General features: G+C 32.6%; 1 protein-coding gene across 4 annotated transcripts in view; it reads right to left on the reverse strand.

Annotated features, from left to right (window-relative positions):
* The window catches only part of ELP4 (elongator acetyltransferase complex subunit 4), a 226,466-nt gene that overhangs the window by 95,749 nt on the left and 111,321 nt on the right, over nt 1–19,396 (reverse strand). For all 4 annotated transcript variants that reach the window (XR_003434501.1, XR_003434500.1, XM_027115112.1 and 1 more), the window contains exon 9: nt 17,563–17,669. Coding sequence is in view for 2 of the 4 variants with exons in the window: in XM_027115112.1 (XP_026970913.1) it covers nt 17,563–17,669 (107 nt within the window). In the remaining 2 variants the exon portion in view is untranslated. The remainder of the gene's footprint in view (nt 1–17,562; nt 17,670–19,396) is intronic.

Below are 19,396 nucleotides of genomic sequence, written 5' to 3' on the forward strand. Positions count from 1 at the left end.
AAAAGGTTGTATTAAAACCCAAAACAAAAAGCATAATTATTTAAATATTACACAAAACATCATATTAATCTGCTTGTTTTCTAAATTTAAAATAAACAAGTTCTACTTTCCAAATGAAGCAATTGTTTTATCAAATCATAACTATTCAATGATTACCATTTTTAAATTTTTGAATATTTACTGTAAAGCAATGTAATATCCACTCTTCTGATTAGAAAATAGATGTTTATGGGAAAAATGGAAGCAATTTTATTTTAAAAAATATGCAGATGTATTGTATAATAAAAAAGTATATTTAATGATCATATAATTAGATGGGAGGAGTAACTGGCTATTGTAAGATAAATGGATCACAGATTTTACTGCCTGAGTTAAAATTTAGCACAAAATTAAGGCTGCCTACCATTAGAGTCAGTGTATAAGTTAGACTTTTTTCATTTAATCACTTTTGGAATAAAGAACATATATAAATAGTTTACTAATTTACTTCGACAGTACTCACTTTTCTTCAGATACATGTCACTGAAGTACGTTATGCAATCGCTGGTAGAAATTATATAGTTAAAATAAAAAAATGTGGAAATATATATATAGTTTACTAAAAATTTTTTTCAGGATACTTAGGTGATGTTACTGAATTCTTATGTAGCTCACTGGTAATCATTATATTAGTTAAAATAAAAATACTGTAGAAAATAACAAAAGTTAAAGCAGACTAAGCTCATTTGTTAAAAATAATTTATATTGCAACCAAAAATATAAAAGTGTTTCCACTCACTATACTGACCAAACAATTATCTCTGTGATACTAGGAAATCAATTCATAGAAATTTCCAAAATAAAGTTGATGATTATCTGACATTAGGTGCTTTCGAAAAGCTTTGTTCAGAATGCTTAGTGATTATATTGGTGCTTCATAAAATTGTAGAAAATATGGCCCTTACTAAAACCAACCTTTCCCAGGGAATAATAAACTTTAGTTAAAAGTAAAGGACAGGGCTTCCCTGGTGGCACAGTGGTTGGGAGTCCGCCTGCCGATGCAGGGGACACGGGTTTGTGCCCCGGTCCGGGAGGATCCCACATGCCGTGGAGCGGCTGGACCCGTGAGCCATGGCTGCTGGGCCTGCGCATCCGGAACCGTTAGGAACGAACTTATTAAGTGCTTGCTCTGATGAACTAACAGAACCACATGGGCAAAACTTCTCAGGCCATTTGAACATCTTTAGGTAGAATCACATTTCAACAATCCGGGACAGATTAAAATAGGCTCCACTTAAAAACAAACTTCTAGGTGTGGTCTTTGAAAATCCACTTAATATTCAAATAGCTTCATTTAAATAACCCCAGTCCTTCCTTTTCCAATTTAAATCTGTTGTTCACTTGGTCCTCCATGTTGGTTGTTAACAGTAGCCTTACTATTAACCCCCCCCATACACATCCTTGAAAATTACTGCAGATTTCTCTTTTTCCAGGGTATTAACAGTAAGTCTTTAACATCTCCTTGTCCATCATCTTAAAATGTTTTATAATTTCTGATTCCAAAAGAAAGATATTTTTACAAGGACATAATGCAGTAATTAAGTTTATTTTCAGAGGTAGCCATTTTTCTTTAGACTCTACATAGCAATGGTAAAAAATGACGATTAAGCCTACATAAGGATCTTTATCAAAAAATTATAATAATATTTCCTTTGACAGTGTTCAATTTATTGTTGTCTTTAAATCTATTTTTAATCTTTAAAATAAAGAATTCGAAAAATATTTTTATGTTAAAATGAGAGAATTAAAATCTTTTAGAAATATTCTGTAATATAAAAATTTACTGAGGTGTTTCAAGAACTGATACATTTAGGTAAGGGTGAAAATACTAAAACTAAATCTTTGGTATTTGACAACTGTGGTATATATAAGAGAACATTATAGAAAGCATAAATATTTTAAAAAATGAGTTTATGGTTTTTAACACACAGCAAAACTAACCTATAGGTAGTAGAAATAATGGTAGAAATGGTAGAAAATGTTTACCAAACATTTTTGAGTAAAGAAAGTTTTGTAGTTAAAAGAAATCCTAATGAAAATTAGAAAAATTAGAGAGAGAGACAGAGACAGAGACAAAGAGAGGGAGAGAGAGAGAAAAATCTCTCTTCTGTAACAGGCATAGTTTAAGTCTTGTTTCACAAATAAAAGGACCCTCCCTAACATATGGAGTAGTTGCCATGTCCTCCCAGGGATGGTCTGTAGCTATGTTCACCTCAGGCTCATCAAGAAGAGGTGAACTGTCAAATATAATTTCAGTCATAGGATGGTTTGGTTGAGACAGATTAGTGGTATGCAATCATGATAGATAGTTTATCCTAGCTCCAAACCGCCGCTTGGGAAATCTTGAACTCAAATGAACAGAGACTCAGTCATTATTAGTGTCAAAAAGGTATACAAAGACAAAATTTGGTTGGCAGCATGAAAGATGAATCAAGGCGAAAAAGTGACCAATTGCATGTTCAAAATCGAAATTGAGAGGCATGCTACAGTTTGGAAATACTTTAAATACCAGAATAGTCATATATTATTAATTGTTCATTGATCACTATTTAATGCGTTTCTCTAAAGTAAAATATTTTTAGAAAGACAATATAAATTACATGTGTCATCTTATTTCAAAATCTTTACTCTCAAGGTGATGCAGAATAGTCCCCTCTTATAAGAATAAGCAAGAAAAATATTTTTTAAAATGTATGCTATTTTTAAATATCTTTCCTTCAGTTGGATATTCCAAGAAAAAAAGACTTTTTAAAAGAGAAAAATTAGTTTCGTGGAAATATTTTAATATTTAAATGTTATACAGTTTGATGACTTTCTTAGGAAGAAATCAGCATAAACTTAAAATGTGGACGAGCTTAACTAAAGAAACTTCCAAATATTTTCCAAACACTGGAAAATATATATTTATAAATTGTAAAATGCATTATTCTATTAGTAAACACAAACCTTGGTATCTTTAAATCAGACCTCCCCCCTCACCCCCCCCAACCAAATATCCACAAAAAGAATGTCCTCAAGTGTCACTGCCTGAAGTGATATGCTCTGACAAATCTAACAGCTCTTTCTGTGTCATTCCTAATGCACTTGTCACTCAGTATTATCCATCCTCATTAATGACAATGGGAAAGTTTATCTTGGGAACACGTTTTAAATCATCTACTCTTTACAATGGGACCATGAAATCTCTTACAAAACATGAGGCGGGAACTACTCTGACAACAAAACCCCTTCCTGGCAGCTTTATTCTTAATTCCTGTTCAAGGAGTAATCTGTTTATTATAAAATCATACAGAACAATATATTAAACAGAATTTGAAACAAGAATAGCTAGTGTGATTTTCAAGCTTACAAGTATTTTTACAACATTTTTATTAGGCTGAAAACACGTAGTTGAGTCCTTTTTGTGTGGTTTCATGCAATCTTCTTTTCTATTCTATATTATAAACACCTTTGAAAAAGAGTTTTGTTTTATCTAATTTTAAAACAGTTTTTAAATGCCATGGACACTAATCTTTATATAATTATTTAAAAAATAATAATATGCATGAACTTAAATAAAAGCAATTTTGAGTAAACTGTCCTTACATGTTTAAATTTCCTAATTAAATGCTGCAAGAATCCAACTCAAGTCTCTTACGACTTCATAATAATCTCATCAGTCCCCAAATTACTTTTAATAATATATTTACATTTTAAGCTTCAATATAACATTTCTTTGCCTAAGAAATTCCTACAGTTTTAAAAAAAAAAACCAAGAAATAAGCAAAACTTCTTGATCCATAGTGTCCACTTAAACTTACTGTTTTAATTTGACTATCAATTATATATATACTAGGTAGTGTGGATAATGAGCAGCTAATTGTTGGGGGGTATACTTCCGCTGATAAAATTAATACTTGTTAGAAATATATCTATATGCCTCTTATTATTCAGCCATCAAAAGTTTAATGATACATTTTCATTAACTTACTGTATAGTAAATTAATCTTAAATAGATTATAATAATAAAGTTGAAAAATTACATTTAATGTTGATTTTATCACTTTTAATCACCTGAAGCCCATTTGTGAATTCAAACATGCTACAAGTAAAACATCAAATTTTAATATTAAAATTGTATGAACCTGTAATTTACCCTTTTTACTTCAGAATTCAGGACCACTACTTTAATGTTTCTAATTAATGCTTTATTTTTGTTTTAAAAAGTTCCTCTAAAGGATGTTGTAAAAATTATATGGGCTTCATGTTTAAGACTCTAATATACAATAAATACCACAAAATGGTTAATTTAATTGATGTTTTAAAAAAGAAATAAAAATCTAAGGAAAACTAAGAAGATATATACATAAATTAGAACTGTTTCTCACATATTAGATGTTTATTATGAATCGGATGATAGTATATACAAAATAGCAATTAATGTGTGGCTTCAGAAAGCAGAATTAGTACTAATGGGTGGGACATTGTTTTAGTGTCTGAAAGAATTTTCTAGCAACTGTCATTGGCAGAGATTGAAATGGCTTGCCCCTAAGAAAGTGGGTTCCACATGATTACAGAACGGCTAAGTGGGAAAATATGTGCACACAATAAGAAGCTGGCTTTGAAGCACATTAAGCTCCCTTCCAATTTTAACCTTTTAATAAATCTAGGTATATTCTCAGAGACACCTGCATTAATTCTAAAAGTGCAAACGATCAAATGATCATGTGAATTCTTTATTACTCAAATAGAGCTTAATTTTATGTCTACAAATCATATCCCCTAATTGACAATTCCCTCAATAAATATTCTTTAAAGTATGTAGCCTTCTCAAGTAGGGGTTCTTCTTTATAGCAAACTTTCTCAGTAAATGACCATATAGTAAATATTTTTGGCCTTGTATGCCATAAGATCTTAACTTAGTGGTATAGTGTGAAAGCTGCCACAGGCAATACACAAACTAAAAAAGTCTTGCTGTGTTCCAATAAATGTTTATTTTAAAAAACTGCGGGGCTGGATTTGGCCCACAGGCCATAGTTTGCTAACCTCTTGCTTTAAAGCATCAGAGGCATAGCTGGTTTAAAATTGCCTTTTACTTACCTAATTTTACATGGAGCAAAGCTTAAGAACCTTTCCAATAAAATGATGGGAATGTTATAATAATTGCATGCTAAGGCAAAGAAATGGCCCATATTTATGGCTGTGAAGAGTAGATCACATTTCCAAAATATCTTTACATGCACCCTTTCTGTTTCTTGACTGAATTACACATTAAGCCAATAGGACATGTGGAGGAAATGTATTCAGTTATAAATTATGCCCTGTAAAGATTTTCTTCTAAATATGATTGTCCTTAAATTTCTATCTGGATCCCAATGGTTTCCCAGGAGAAAATTCTTAAGAAGCCAGACTAAAGAACTATATTGGTACTTGTCAGTTCCACATGCACAAAGAGGTCAATGGGATGATTCTTCACTAATGATAGTTATATATTCTGTTATTATGGAAGTGATATTAGTTGCTTTGTTGCCAATGTGTATTTAAATATGAATTGTAGAATATCCAAGATGCTGTATTCAAATTCCATTGTACATAATTATTTCATCCCTAACTCATAAGTCTTAAAAATCTTTTACAGTATTTTTCTGTTAAAAGCCAGGAAAACATATTAGGCAATAAAATCAGCTCTTTTGGCCAGAGAAGACCAGACATATTAACAGTCACTTACTGGGTCAAAGTGGGTTAGAAGGTATAGGTACTTTAAATCCAGGAATTAGGACTGATTGCTCTCAGCTCTGGAGGACTTCACAAATTTAGTCCAAATCTAATAGTGCCCTTAAGGAATAAGACTGGAAAACTCTTATTGACATTTATAGAATGTTTATTATCATACATCTTTTAAGATAAAGTGTTCAAAATAGTTTTCAAATGGCAATAAAACGACCATAATGAAATTATGATTAAAACAGATCACATTTTGTTAACTAAAAATTATATTTTTTTCATTTCCTATCTAGTATTAGATATCTAGTATATTTGAGGAGTACAGTTCTTTTTTTTTTTTTCTTTTTTTTTGCGGTACACGGGCCTCTCACTGTTGTGGCCTCTCCCGTTGCGGAGCACAGGCTCCGGACGCGCAGGCTCAGAGGCCATAGCTCACGGGCCCAGCCGTCCCGCGGCATGTGGGATCTTCCCGGACCGGGGCACGAACCCGTGTCCCCTCCATCGGCAGGCGGACTCTCAACCACTGTGCCACCAGGGAAGCCCCAATTTTTTTCATTTTTGATAGTACACAGAAACCAGAAAGAAAATTAGGAGTGTAGAGTTGTTGTGTGTCTGAATGGCCAAATTCAGAGGGAAGAATCTAGAAAGTGCTGGTAAATTTATTTCATTAGTGTATTTTTACTAATTTGATATTATTTTGAGAATAAAAAATTAGGTACAGCTCATAAGTATATATATAAAACATGTAAAATATAAATATAATTATTTTAAAGTACAAACTATCTTCTTTTCATCATTACTTTTATTTTAATCCTAAAGTCTTAATTTATTGAAAAATCAGATGCCTAAATTCATTTAGCAAAGATCATTATTCATATGTCTTCTGCACTACCATTTTTCTCCCTAAGAGCATTGGAAAGGCTACGAAAGATAACTAAAATAAGTCATTATCGATGCCTTTTTCATACCTATCGCTGATAAGTTTTGAACTTCATTACAGAGAAAAGGGAGTATGTACAACTTAGCCATTTTGAAACATGTTAGCTTTTTGGTAAAGGCCATTTAAACACTACCACTGTGCTGTGTTTATCTATACCTGGACATGATCCATATATTTAATTAAAAAATTTGTGTGCATTTATGTGTGTGTGAGCAGTTTTCCTTAAAAACTGTAGTTATATACTCTAATAATTTTCTATAATTATTTATGTCAATAATATAGCACTAGTGCATTTGGTTTTGCTGGACATTTTAGCAACTGTTTATAAAAATATTAATAAACTAGTATCATGTTAGTTTTTTCCTTTGCCCACTGAATACGAGATAAGTTGACACATTTATTTACAGGCTCACCAAGGGCAATCCATTTCATGCTATAGCATTGACCCTTCACAATGATCTTGTAAATTAGTAGTCTATTATAATATGTACAAGTGACCTTTAATTGCACCAAGAGGCTTTTTGTTAAAAGCTTTTTCAGTGCTACACCATAGCTACAGTATAAGTTGGTAAAATATTCCTTAGATTACTGAGCAGGAATATCAACAAAAAAATGCCCCTATCAAAATAAGTAAATAAAAATTTTGAGGTATTTAAGTCTACACTATAATAATGCCTTTTAAATAACTATTGATCACAAAGATAAGCTATTTTTCTAATTATATAAGAAGTAAACATTTAGAAGATTCATAAACAATTTATTAAGTTCTTAAAATCTAATCAAATACAACTTTGTTTTTGATAATAACCTTTGGAGACAAAAATAGCTAAATCAAACTTGATACTAGCTTCATTTTACAACAGAAAATTTTAATTTTATTAACAGATACCTCCTCTCTCTTTACTAAATGACTATACAATTGTAACTTTTACTACTTTGAAATGTTTAGTGAAGAATCATATACCTAACAAAACACAGACAAATACATTCCAAGTGTTTTTCATATTAAGTAGTGATATTCAAAACAAATTTTCAGTAAAGTATAGGGTCAGATATTTCAACTGATTTACTCAGAAATTTCTGAATGACTGCAATATATTTTTGACATACTTAAAAAAGTTGAAACCAAATACTCAATTTCATTAAACCATGTATATTGGGTATCTTATTTCTGGAAGGCTCATGCCAAAATGATTTAGTTTGATTCTCTACAACAATGGTGGGTTGACTTGACAGCACCTGACAAAACAGTTCAGTGAACTTCACTGTACCAGATACAAAGAACCTGAACTGGCTACTCTACGGAATGTCCACTGTGGCAGAGAGTTATGACAGTAATAACTTTGACAAAATTTTAATTTCTACTTAAATAAGAGAACTGCTTTACTAGTTGTATGCCCAAAGGCATTTCCATTACATCCCAGTTTCTCTTAATTATTTATTATGGTCCCCCAAATCTTGCCTTTTAAAAATTAATAATTTATATTTAATCTCATATTTCCTTAATGAGGAACACAATTTCTTCTTATTACTAAACTATAGGAAACTTTTTTAGTAATATTACTCTATAAAAGGAAAATATTTTGTGATCATAAGATTTACTGTTTAATTTTGCTTAAAGGTGGTATTCAAAGAATTTCCAATAAATGAAACATTTGCAACAGAAAAAAAAGTTTTAGTATGAATGGATCAAACCTTCATTAGAACCAGTTATTATAAAGGGGGGGGGCAAAATTATAAAATTTTTTTTAATTTTTGAAAAACTGAATTTGGTTGACTCTTACTATAAGTTGTATACATCTTAATTATCTGAAGATAATTTTTGATGCTCCAAAGATGATACATTAAAATAATTTAGAAAAATATAAAATGTAATATAAAAACATGGTAACTATCTATGAGCAAATTAATATTTGAAAAAGTACCTGAATGATGTCAATTATACTTTAATAAAAAAAAGTACCTGAATGTAGAACTTAAGTGAATATAATAATAATATATTGTTACTAAATTTGGGATACTTTTGAACCATATCAATACAGTTGACTAGAATAAGGGAACCATATTTCTCTGTATAGAATACTTTCCCCACCTTATTTAGCTAAGATCTAGAAATCCTGAAGAAGTGGATAGTGTTTTAGTAAAAGGTTTTAGTTTTTATGAATTAATTTTTCTATTAAAAACCCCTACCTGGGCTTCCCTGGTGGCTCAGGGGTTAAGAATCCGCCTGCCAATGCAGGGGACACCTGGGAAGATCCCACATGCTGCGGAGTAGCTAAGCCCGTGTGCCACAACTACTGAGCCTACACTCTAGAGCCTGTGAGCCACAACTACTGTGCCCACGTGCCACAACTACTGAAGCCCGCGTGCCTAGAGCCCGTGCTCCGCAACAAGAGAAGCCACTGCAATGAAGAGTAGCCCCCGCTCGCCGCAACTAGAGAAAGCCCACACACAGCAATGAAGACCCAACACAGCCAAAAAAAAAAAACCAAACACCTACCATATACCAGAAGTAAGTAAAAAATGAGGAAAGAACAACCCTGCGACCCTAATTATATATATATATATATAAAATATTTTGCTATATGTGTGTGTATACACACACACACACAACATACACACATAACATAGCAAAATATTATATAACAGAGAAGCTAAGATAAATCCAGTCTGAGTTTTATAATGTATTTATAAAACTAGAGTAGAAATTCTTGTTAGGAACAAAAGAATTTTTAACTTGAATGTTAAAAGATTATGTATAAATATGCACGTATACATACATACACACGTTATGTTTACCTGTACATATATGTACGCACCTACATATATACCTACACATTTTTTGGAGGTTCGTTCTTTTTTATCAGGGCAGAGGCTTTTTTGGCTTATGTACTGACGATGAGATGGTGGTTCATCTTGGGGTGTGGTGAGTAGTTAGTGGTTAAGAGCACAGGCTTTGGAATAAAACAGACTTGAATGTAAGTGTCATTTCTGTCAGTTAGTATTAACTCTGTGTCTTTGGCTAAGTTAAGTTGCTTGATCTCTCTGAACCTTAAGTTTCCTCGCATGTATAGTATAGGTAATAGTGGTACGTGGCATTGTGAGATCTATGAGGAAATGTCTGTAAAGCACACGTAGTAGTCTCAGGACTCTGTTAAACACTCAATCAAACTTTTAATTTTTTATTAATAATTATTAGCAGAGCTCCTGAACATGTTAACTTTCCAGTATGATTCTGCACATGGAGTCAGAAGATCTGAATTGAGTCTTGGCTACAAGCACAGCTCTATGACTTTGGGACTGTTTTATAACTCCTTATGTCTCCTTATTAGAATGTGCATTATAATGCCTATGGCAAGGGTTCCTATGAGGATCAAATAAGAATTAAATATGGTAATGTATGTGAAAGTACCCAACACAATGCCTAGAATAAATGAGATACTCAACACACATTTTTAAAGAAAGTTATGATAGATACAAGTTACTTTAAAAATAGCGCTTTAACAGGTTAACAAATATTTATGGAACGCCTACTACACACGCTCAGGATTTAGCTGCAAACAAGACAGAGTATGTCCCTACTCTTGTGAAGCTTACAACAGGTAAGGTTGAGTGAGGTTGGGAAAATAAACAAATTAACTGATAAACAGCTATAGTAATACATAAGTGTTACACTATGAATTAAAATAGGGTACATGATAGAAGGTAGCTGAGTCAGTACTTCAGATGGGCCAGTCAGGGAAGACCTCTCTAAGAAGGAGACTGGACTATTTAGTCTATAATCCAGCGATAAGAAAAAGCCATAAAAGGAATGGAGGAATGAATATTCTGGACATTTGCTGTGCAAAGACATTGAAGGACTAAGGATGTTTTTGGTATAAAAGTATCCTCAAAGCTACCTATATCAATCAAAAAGCTCATGGATACCATCTTTATTAAGCTCTGCTATGTATTTCTTACTCTTTCAAGTACCTTGGAGGCTATATTAGTAAAATATATATTCTTACCTCCTAGGAACATAAAAATGCATTTAGCTGATGAAATGGGACAGCCATGATTTGTCATCATTTTTTGTTTTCTCTTTTCCTATCCTCCTTAGACACTATAAGTAACACATTGTGGGGGGAAGTGTTTCAGGGAATAACATGTAAACGGAGTGAATTCTGCTACAGCAGTTCTACAAAAGCTTTAAAAAAAAATCCTTGAAGTACTGCAATTTTCCTGGAGCCACATCATAGAACACATACAAAAATGTTTGTATCTGCAAAATTTAGGAAGAAGAAGAGATATTTTTCTACTTGCACCCTTATGCAATGCTAAATCTGTATCATCCTGGTCTCAAAGGTGAGATTACTGCACTACAGTAGGTACCACAGGATCTTTAGGAGAGACCCATGGACTGAAGACTATTTGGCAAGATTCTAAGTATTTGACTTTTGCTTTATGCAACTATCTCGCTATTCAAATATATGCTTTCCTTAAATTTCCTAAGTAAAATGCAGTAGGAATTAGTATAAAAAATAGTGCAGTGTGAAATATTAGACCTTAAGTTCAATTTATAAAAGGACGATTTTTTTATAGAAATGATTCAAAGTCAAGGTGTCATAAGATATTTAAAAGTATCTCTCAAAGAAACAGGATTCATTTCATGTAATGAATTACAAGTTTAATATCTTAGGTGTTGCTGACCATACAGAAACTTTAAGATATGTAATAGCCAAACATGAATTTACTCTTCCTTGCCAAGAGAAGCACTGATGTTCTGCCAGCCAAACTCACAGGAAGCATGTGAAATGAACACAAAAGCAAACAGGCCTTATGCTGCCTAAGGGAAAGTCAGCAAGATGGCAGCTTCAATCATTTGGAATAATACTAAAGCAGCCTTAGGCTCTTCTCAGAATGGAAACATGTCACTATTGCTGCAATATTCCAACAAATCAGAGTGCAGAGAAAAGAACACTTATGCAATCACGTCCTGGAAGGGCACTTTACTCAACATTTAAGTGGAAAATAATTATAAAGAAATTTCAGAAAAACTGTAGTGAAGATAAATGATGCAGGGAAAAATGTTTTTTCTTTCAACACGCTTAATAGGTTTTAAAAAGCTTACCACTTAGAAACAATTTCCTTTTATTTCCTTTTACATTCTCCTTAAGGAATTATTAATGTAAAGACAAATTTTTATGAAGCAGTAAGTGAAAAGTTTGGGATTCAATCTGCCAGTAAGAAATACTCATTCCCTCTCCCCCCCCAATATAGTACTATTACTTTGGAAGTTTGATCAAAGGGAATAAGCTTTCACAACATTTATATAGGAAGTTAAAAAATACTTCAAATATTTTGGGAACTTACCTAATCAGTATACTTTTAGCATGTGTCTAGTCATGTAGCCATCTTTGGTCAATCATCAAAAAATCAAAGGCAAATTGGCATGACTCAACCCTAACTTTAATACCGCATGATTGTGTCGTGTAAGCTTGTTTTGTGTGAGAGCTGCTGTGGTTTTAGCAGAGAGATTAACAACCGGACCTAAGCTGGCCTCCAAACCTTGCCCTGCTGATGCCTCAAGCTCTTTGAAGTCTGACCATCATACCTGGCAAAACAACAGTGGGAACTAGGATGGTGTCAGATCTAATCAAATTGTTCGCTGCAGCATAGCTAACTATGGGTTCACTAATTGGCCCAATTTCGGATTATACCTTTTGCTACAGATTCAGGACAATAATTTAGTTAAATGATGTTTTTTTTTTCTTATCTCTTCTAATTAAGATTCCAAAGTGGGAAGAAATAGGATTAGACAGAGTCTCAAAACTGTGTTCCCTTTAAGGTGGTATGCAGTTTTGATAGGCTCACTATGACATGTGAAATATATAGAGCATAGTAGTAACCCAGCTTCTGGAGATTCTGTGAAACCTATATGACATTACTGTATGTCTACATCACTTGGGAATTAAAGTGTAAATATGGGGATGATAATATAATGAACATTAAAATGTGAACAGTATAAAATGATATTTCTACTGTTAAAGAATGTCAATTTGGGTTTACTTTTGACAAATGATTTTATCTATAAGAACAGATGTCTATGTTCCACTTTGGTTTTCTTTTTGCTAACTGCAGTATATGTGGGATTTGAAATACCAATCAATATTTGTGGAGGGCATCATTATCAGAAAAGATATATTTGGACTACATGGTTCATGATACTACAACCTAATAATGCTCCTGAGCCAGACATTTATGTTTCCATTTTTTAAATTTTTGTGATACAACTGTGAATTGACATATAAGTTAACTCTCCCTTCCCTCTACCTCTAGATATGGTAAACATACAGTCACCTTTCTACTTCTCATTTAAGAACTAGAAAAGCTGTTAAAAAAGTGTAGGGGAGTAAGGAAACCTAGGACCAACGATATCATGCAACACTCTAAATTGTCCAAGGTTGTCACAGTGACTGACATCCTTGTAGTTTGCAAAAGTTTATGCTTTTCTAATATGTAAAAATTTCAAATAATTCCATTTGAATCATATCAAGTATACTGTAGTATTAATATAAAGCTAATCTATATGGATGGCATATACTATTCTGGTCTTAATACTTAAGAATGAATCTACTAAGTGCATAAAAAATAATAGTTTCTTAATAAATACAGGTTGATCAATTATTCTGTGAGAAAAAGTTCTTGGTGATTGGAGAGGTACTGTGGTCCTGTATTCTGAATTAGGGGCAAAGTATGACAAGACAACCGTGAATAAAGTTGATTTACTTTGATTTTCTGAACGTTTAATATTCATTTAGCATACAAACCCCACACAGATATGATATTTATGATACTCACTATTTTTGAATCAATTAAAAGCCTACATAAGTATTGTTTATCTTTATACTGAAAATTTGCAGTGAACGGTGAATGTCTTTTGTATATTCCAGTATACCCCAGTAACCATACTTTCTGACTTGAACATAGAAACACTGAATCTTAGAGCTAGAAAACTGTCCCATCACTAAAGCAGAAACCTTGTTTGTAACAACCTTAATAGGGTCTGCACCTAATGTAGTAATATATTATTATTATTTATATTAGAAAATTAGATTACTAGAGTGTGTTAAGATATGACCAAAATGAACAATACAAAATCAAAACAGCACAATAATCTTAAATGCAAGTAAAAATGCTGCTCTTATCATGTCATCAAATTAAATACAGCTACATTTCAAATCTTACCAAATCTCTTATGTACTATAATTACATCATAATTACTAATATAAACAGAAAACTGGTTAATGATGATCCCAACATCAGAGAAGCAAAAATTATAGAAGCTGAAAAAATACAAATCTAAGTAGTTATTTCATCTTGGAAGTGAAGCTATGTAACCAAGTTATACATTTAGAACTTAACTGAGAAGGTAGTGTTTATAGGTCACCTGACCAGTGGAACTTATATAATATTTATAGCTGTATTATTTTGGCTATTCTTTAAACTCCATAATTTATCTATATTACATATATTTCAGCAGAGATTTTATACCTACTAAGTCTGTGACCCTTCTTAGTTCTGGGATAGATACAAAGATGAAAAAGACATAGTTTCCATATATTGAGTCTATTATTATACCTTAGTAAAGCCTTTGGTTATAAAATGTTTAATCTCAATATAGAAAATATAAATAAGCCAGAACAGTACCAGGTACACAATAAAGGCTTCATAAATGCTAGCTATGATTGAATGGAGCTATGGTAAGGTCACGAAATAAGTAGTATATTACGGTTAATCAGATATGCTAGAGAATTACTATGTATAGTTTACAAGGATTATCAACATTCAAAGAATTGGAAAGTTATTTCTTTTAACCTGAAGCCATGCTGAATCAACTATAAACTTTCTCTTTTACTTATTCAGAATGCATGCCAGGATTTTAGTGTCATTACCGTAGATATGATCCTGCTATGGTTTTTGTAGAGGGGCTAATTCATACAGCTTTATAGATGATGAATACTAAGTATCACTAAAAATTAACTGTGATTAGACAAATGCTTCCACCTGAATCTGGACAATACTAATACATGCTCCAAAAAGGGAGAAATATTCTTTTGCCTTCTCCAAATCACTCAAAGAAACTAGAGATTACTGGTTAAAGTTGCTCTACCTGTTAGGGGCCCTGGGTGGCTATTAGTAAAAACATATTCAGTTTTCATATGAAAAAAGGCAATGATTTAATAAATCAAAGAAAAGGGATGCTAAAAATAGAGATGAGGGTTTTTACTTGTTTCTTTTGCCCCTTGTTTCCACCTGTGCCACATTTTGAGACCATGTTACTCACAGTAAATTCCCACATGTAACAAATCTACCTGCATGGAATCAGAAAAGTTATTTTTGCTTTACCTGCTAAACCACATTTCCTTCTGAAAGAAAGCCACGGATTCAATATCTGGTATATTATAGCCTCAGACTTTACAGACTAGTATAGTGTACATCTCCTTATTTTTTAAATATCAAGGCAATTTAAAAAAATATTTATTTGTTGTGCATATCAAAACACTGCCACTTGATGAAGGAATCCTCTTGTTTCCACTGCCCATAATATATCACGAAAGACTTGCTATCTGTTTCCATATGCATCTTATAATGTACAATGCTACATTTAAAGCACTTAATCTTTCATGAAATACATGATTTTATCCTATAACTTCTGTTAGGTTTGATTCTTTAATTCACATTTTTTTCTAATCACCAAATTGAATGTTATGGTATAAGTAAATAAGTTATTTAGAATATGTTTCACTTATATTTCTATACTTAAAAGAAAACATATTCATTTAGGTTATAAGCCAAAAAGGTAAAAGATTTGATCAACTTTATTGAATATTAACTTAAAATAAAGAATAACCACCTACTTGTGTTTTGTTTTTAAATACTGCTTCCAAATCATAGGGTGACCAATTATAACGGTTCTCTTAGTTTAGGATAGTGGGAAGAAGAGAGAGGAAATGGAACAGAAACCTAGATCTTTTACCAGCTCCAGTGGTAAAGTGTAGTAAAATGTAGTCACTATTAGAACCTAAAGTTATTCGAAGGAGAGGTCCTACTTGACATGTAAGTACTTTATTTCTACTCCTCACCCCCAAAATAAGACCCAGTTTGTGTGTGTGTGTGTGTGTGTGTGTGCACGCGCGTGTGTGTGTGTGTGTGTGTCTGTGTGAGAGAGGGAGAGAGAAAATAAACATGATTCACGTTACTGTGCTAACCATCTTCTCTGGGTGCAATATTTTTTTCACTAGGGAATCTCCTTGCTTAGTGTGTATGGTGACAGACATGATACTTTAGACCTGGTTGTCAGAATACTCATCTTGGGAGAAAGGTGCCACATGGAGAAAAACATTTTATATCTTTCATTAAATATATAAATTCCACCTAAAAGAAAATGAGGAGGCATGCTTTCCTTGTGATGCTAACAACTATAACTTTATCCCTCTAAAAGCATTAGCAATATTATGGTAAATTACCCAATATTCTGTCAGAAAAACTGAAACAATGTTGAACAATTACAGTGTTGGGTTCCATTTCAATGGTTCCTTTTGAGAACTAAGGCAAATTAGCTCAAGAATCACTATTTCTACACTCTCCTTCTTTTGGCTTTAAGTGGCTTTTGAAGGGAGCACCCCCAGATGAGAAACTTCTAACACTCCTGCAGAGATGACCTGCTTGAAGAACTGGCTGCCTGATTAACTATTAACTGCTCTCAATAGGATTAGATAATTAAGGACATTGATGACCATTAATTAGGAGGAGGGCACATTAATTTGTCACTGGATAGGGCCCTTACAATGATTTATAGGTTAGTGCCACTTGCAAATGGAAAGGGAAAGAGAAAAAGAGAGAGCACCATTAAGTTACCTTATCAAGTGGCCAGCTAAAGAGGGCAGAGGGTCAAAAAAGGGCCAGAGTGGTCACTTAAGGGTGAAGTCCCAAACACCAAAGCAGTGCCAAGCCACATTGACCATCATTTGACGATGAAGTTAAAAATATGCTAATTTATTGGTGGCAATTCTCTCTTTTTATGGTTTCAAGGAGTTAAGACAAGTGGCCTGCTTAAGAGCTTTTCATTTGAAAAGAGATTAAACAAAATGGTTTGTCAAGGCTGCTTGGCTGTTTTATGTCTTTGTTAAAAAAAATTGCACCAGTGACTATACTGATAACTATCACATCACCCAGAAGCCATCTCTCTCTCTCTTCTGAGCATTTATTTCATTAATAAATACACCAACTTTAATTGCTTAATAGTGCTATGTTCATTTGCTCTTTAGCAAGATTAAGTTGAAATAAATCTTTTGCACTACTACTTTCTGTCACTATTGATGGCATAAAGGTCACAAAAAAAGTTTAAGTTTCTGTAGAAAATTTACTTAAAGACGCTGGTGTAAATTATACTTTTGTTTTATTCAGCACGGAAAGAGGAAAGGTGATTTCACTAATAGTAAAGAAAACTGCTTTTAGAATGTAGATAAGGATCTTCTTTTCTTAGCCATACACAATTGTGGGTAGCATTCACACTCCACACACAAATAAGCACAGCTCATTAACATTTAATTAAACACGCTTTTGAAAGCCTTGGAAATATGCACGTCATACTTCTCATGTAAGTTTGGACCTTACTTTTAACAGACATTTAAAACAAAATGATTTTTGCTATACTCTAATGATATACCATTAAAATAAAAGACAAAAAAGGATAGTCTAAAAAAATTATTCTGTTACATCAAAAGAACTTAAAAATATTTAGCATGAAATATCTCCTATGAATTTCATTAAAGTAAAAGAAAAAGAGATACTATTTACCTCAAGACTGTGACTCAAACATAAAAATTCTCTCTTACCTCAATGGTGAATAGCTTCCTTTTTAATTTAAAAGCTAAGTCTTTGACATCTGATACATCATAAATCAAGTTATTAAGCTGAGGAATCTGCCGTATATGAATCAAACCTTGTGAAAAGAAAATTAAAAAAATTAAAAAACGCTGTCATTGGATGCATAAATTAAAGAGTCTTACAGCAGAATTCTGTAAATTTACACACAAGCATCCTCCCCCTTTTAAAACTGGAGCTTACTACCAGGAGCAATGAAGCAAATGGTGTGATTATACTCAAGTAATCAAGCAGAATAAGATAAACAGAAATCCTTGTGCGAGGAAAACTAATTGCACTTTGGTACAGAAGTACAGATGTAAAGAAGGATCTTAATACTTGTCAAAACTACAGCCGGTTTGTGTGTGATTTTCTCTTGTATTTACAGTAAGCAAATATGGCTATCACCTTGCATGCTGCCCACGGCACCACTGAGTGATCTTTATTTTATTAAATGCACCAGTAAGCAGCCAGCAAAACAAGGCTTATGGGTTACTGATAACCAGTGAAGCACTAATGAAAAGTATTTCATTTTATGCCTTATTAATGACTTGAACAAACCATTGAAGAAAACTACATTTCAGAGCACACTCTAGGATCAAACATTAACCCCCATGCCATCCCAAGACACTCATTTCTGTGGCATGTTAGACCTTTATGTAGCTGTTATAAGCTTTGTAACAGTGCTAGGTAAACCGTGAGCTTTGGCCTCTTGTCAATAGAAACACTTGCTAATTTTTTCTGACAAGGGCACTGGATGGCTTTTGTGCAGCTTAATGCAGTTTCTGACTAAACTCGGGGTCATTTGCCACAGATGAAGACATGGAAGATTCTTCAGCGCGTCTCTCTGCCTGACTCAGCCCATATTTAAAAATTACCATCCCAAAGACACTGATCCCTCAACATGGGGGAAGAAGGGAAATCCAGATTCGAACAAATTAGATAAATCTTATTTACATAATTGCTTCTCTAGTATATAGTTTTGTGCGTGTGTGTATTTGGATGCTTAGTAATGTATTATTGTTAGCTTAAAAGGGTCAACCTCCAAGTGCTTAACTTTAGAAATGGCCCCTTCAAAAATAATTCACTAAAATATCTGACTTAATTTTTTAAACTTAAGAAAATGCAAAAGGTGTTATTAAGAAGACAGCTTTTACATACAAATTAAAAATATCTCATACAGAGTTATTTAGTAAAATATATTAGAAATAATCACACCATACTTCCACTTGCACATTTCTCATTTTAACCTTGTAAGTGCTTGTTTGGCTAACTGTTAAATCAGGAGGCCTTACAGAGTGAATCAATCATTCATCAGGTCCTTCTTATTAACAGAAACTTTACTTTTCATCAGAATCATCCATTAATCTGTGGCAAACAAAATTGGTCAATCCAGAGATTTCAGCACAAAAAAATCATAGCTTTTCAACCCTTGAAATGTTTCAATCAAAATAATATTTTTTTAAATATAAAATATGATTTTACTAAATTTATAAACTCATAGTACTTACAAATGATACTCAGATATAACTTATAAAGATAATGTTTAACTTCAGTTGTTTTAACATAAAATGTAAATAATAAATTAAAGAAATAGTTTATCCAGTTATAAGATACATAAATCCTGGAGATGTAATGTGTAGCATGGTGACTACGGTTGACAATACTGTATTGTATATTTGAAAGTTACTAAGACAGTAAATCTTAAAAGTTCTCACCAACAGAAAAAAAAAAAGTGTAACTATGTGTGGTAATGGATGTTAACTAAAATTATTGTGGTAATAATTTCTCAGTATATACCTATAT

Source organism: Aethalodelphis obliquidens, unplaced genomic scaffold, assembly GCF_003676395.1.
Source record: "Aethalodelphis obliquidens isolate GAN/ISIS:26980383/991018 unplaced genomic scaffold, ASM367639v1 scaffold14, whole genome shotgun sequence".
Taxonomy (NCBI): Eukaryota; Metazoa; Chordata; class Mammalia; order Artiodactyla; family Delphinidae; genus Aethalodelphis; species Aethalodelphis obliquidens.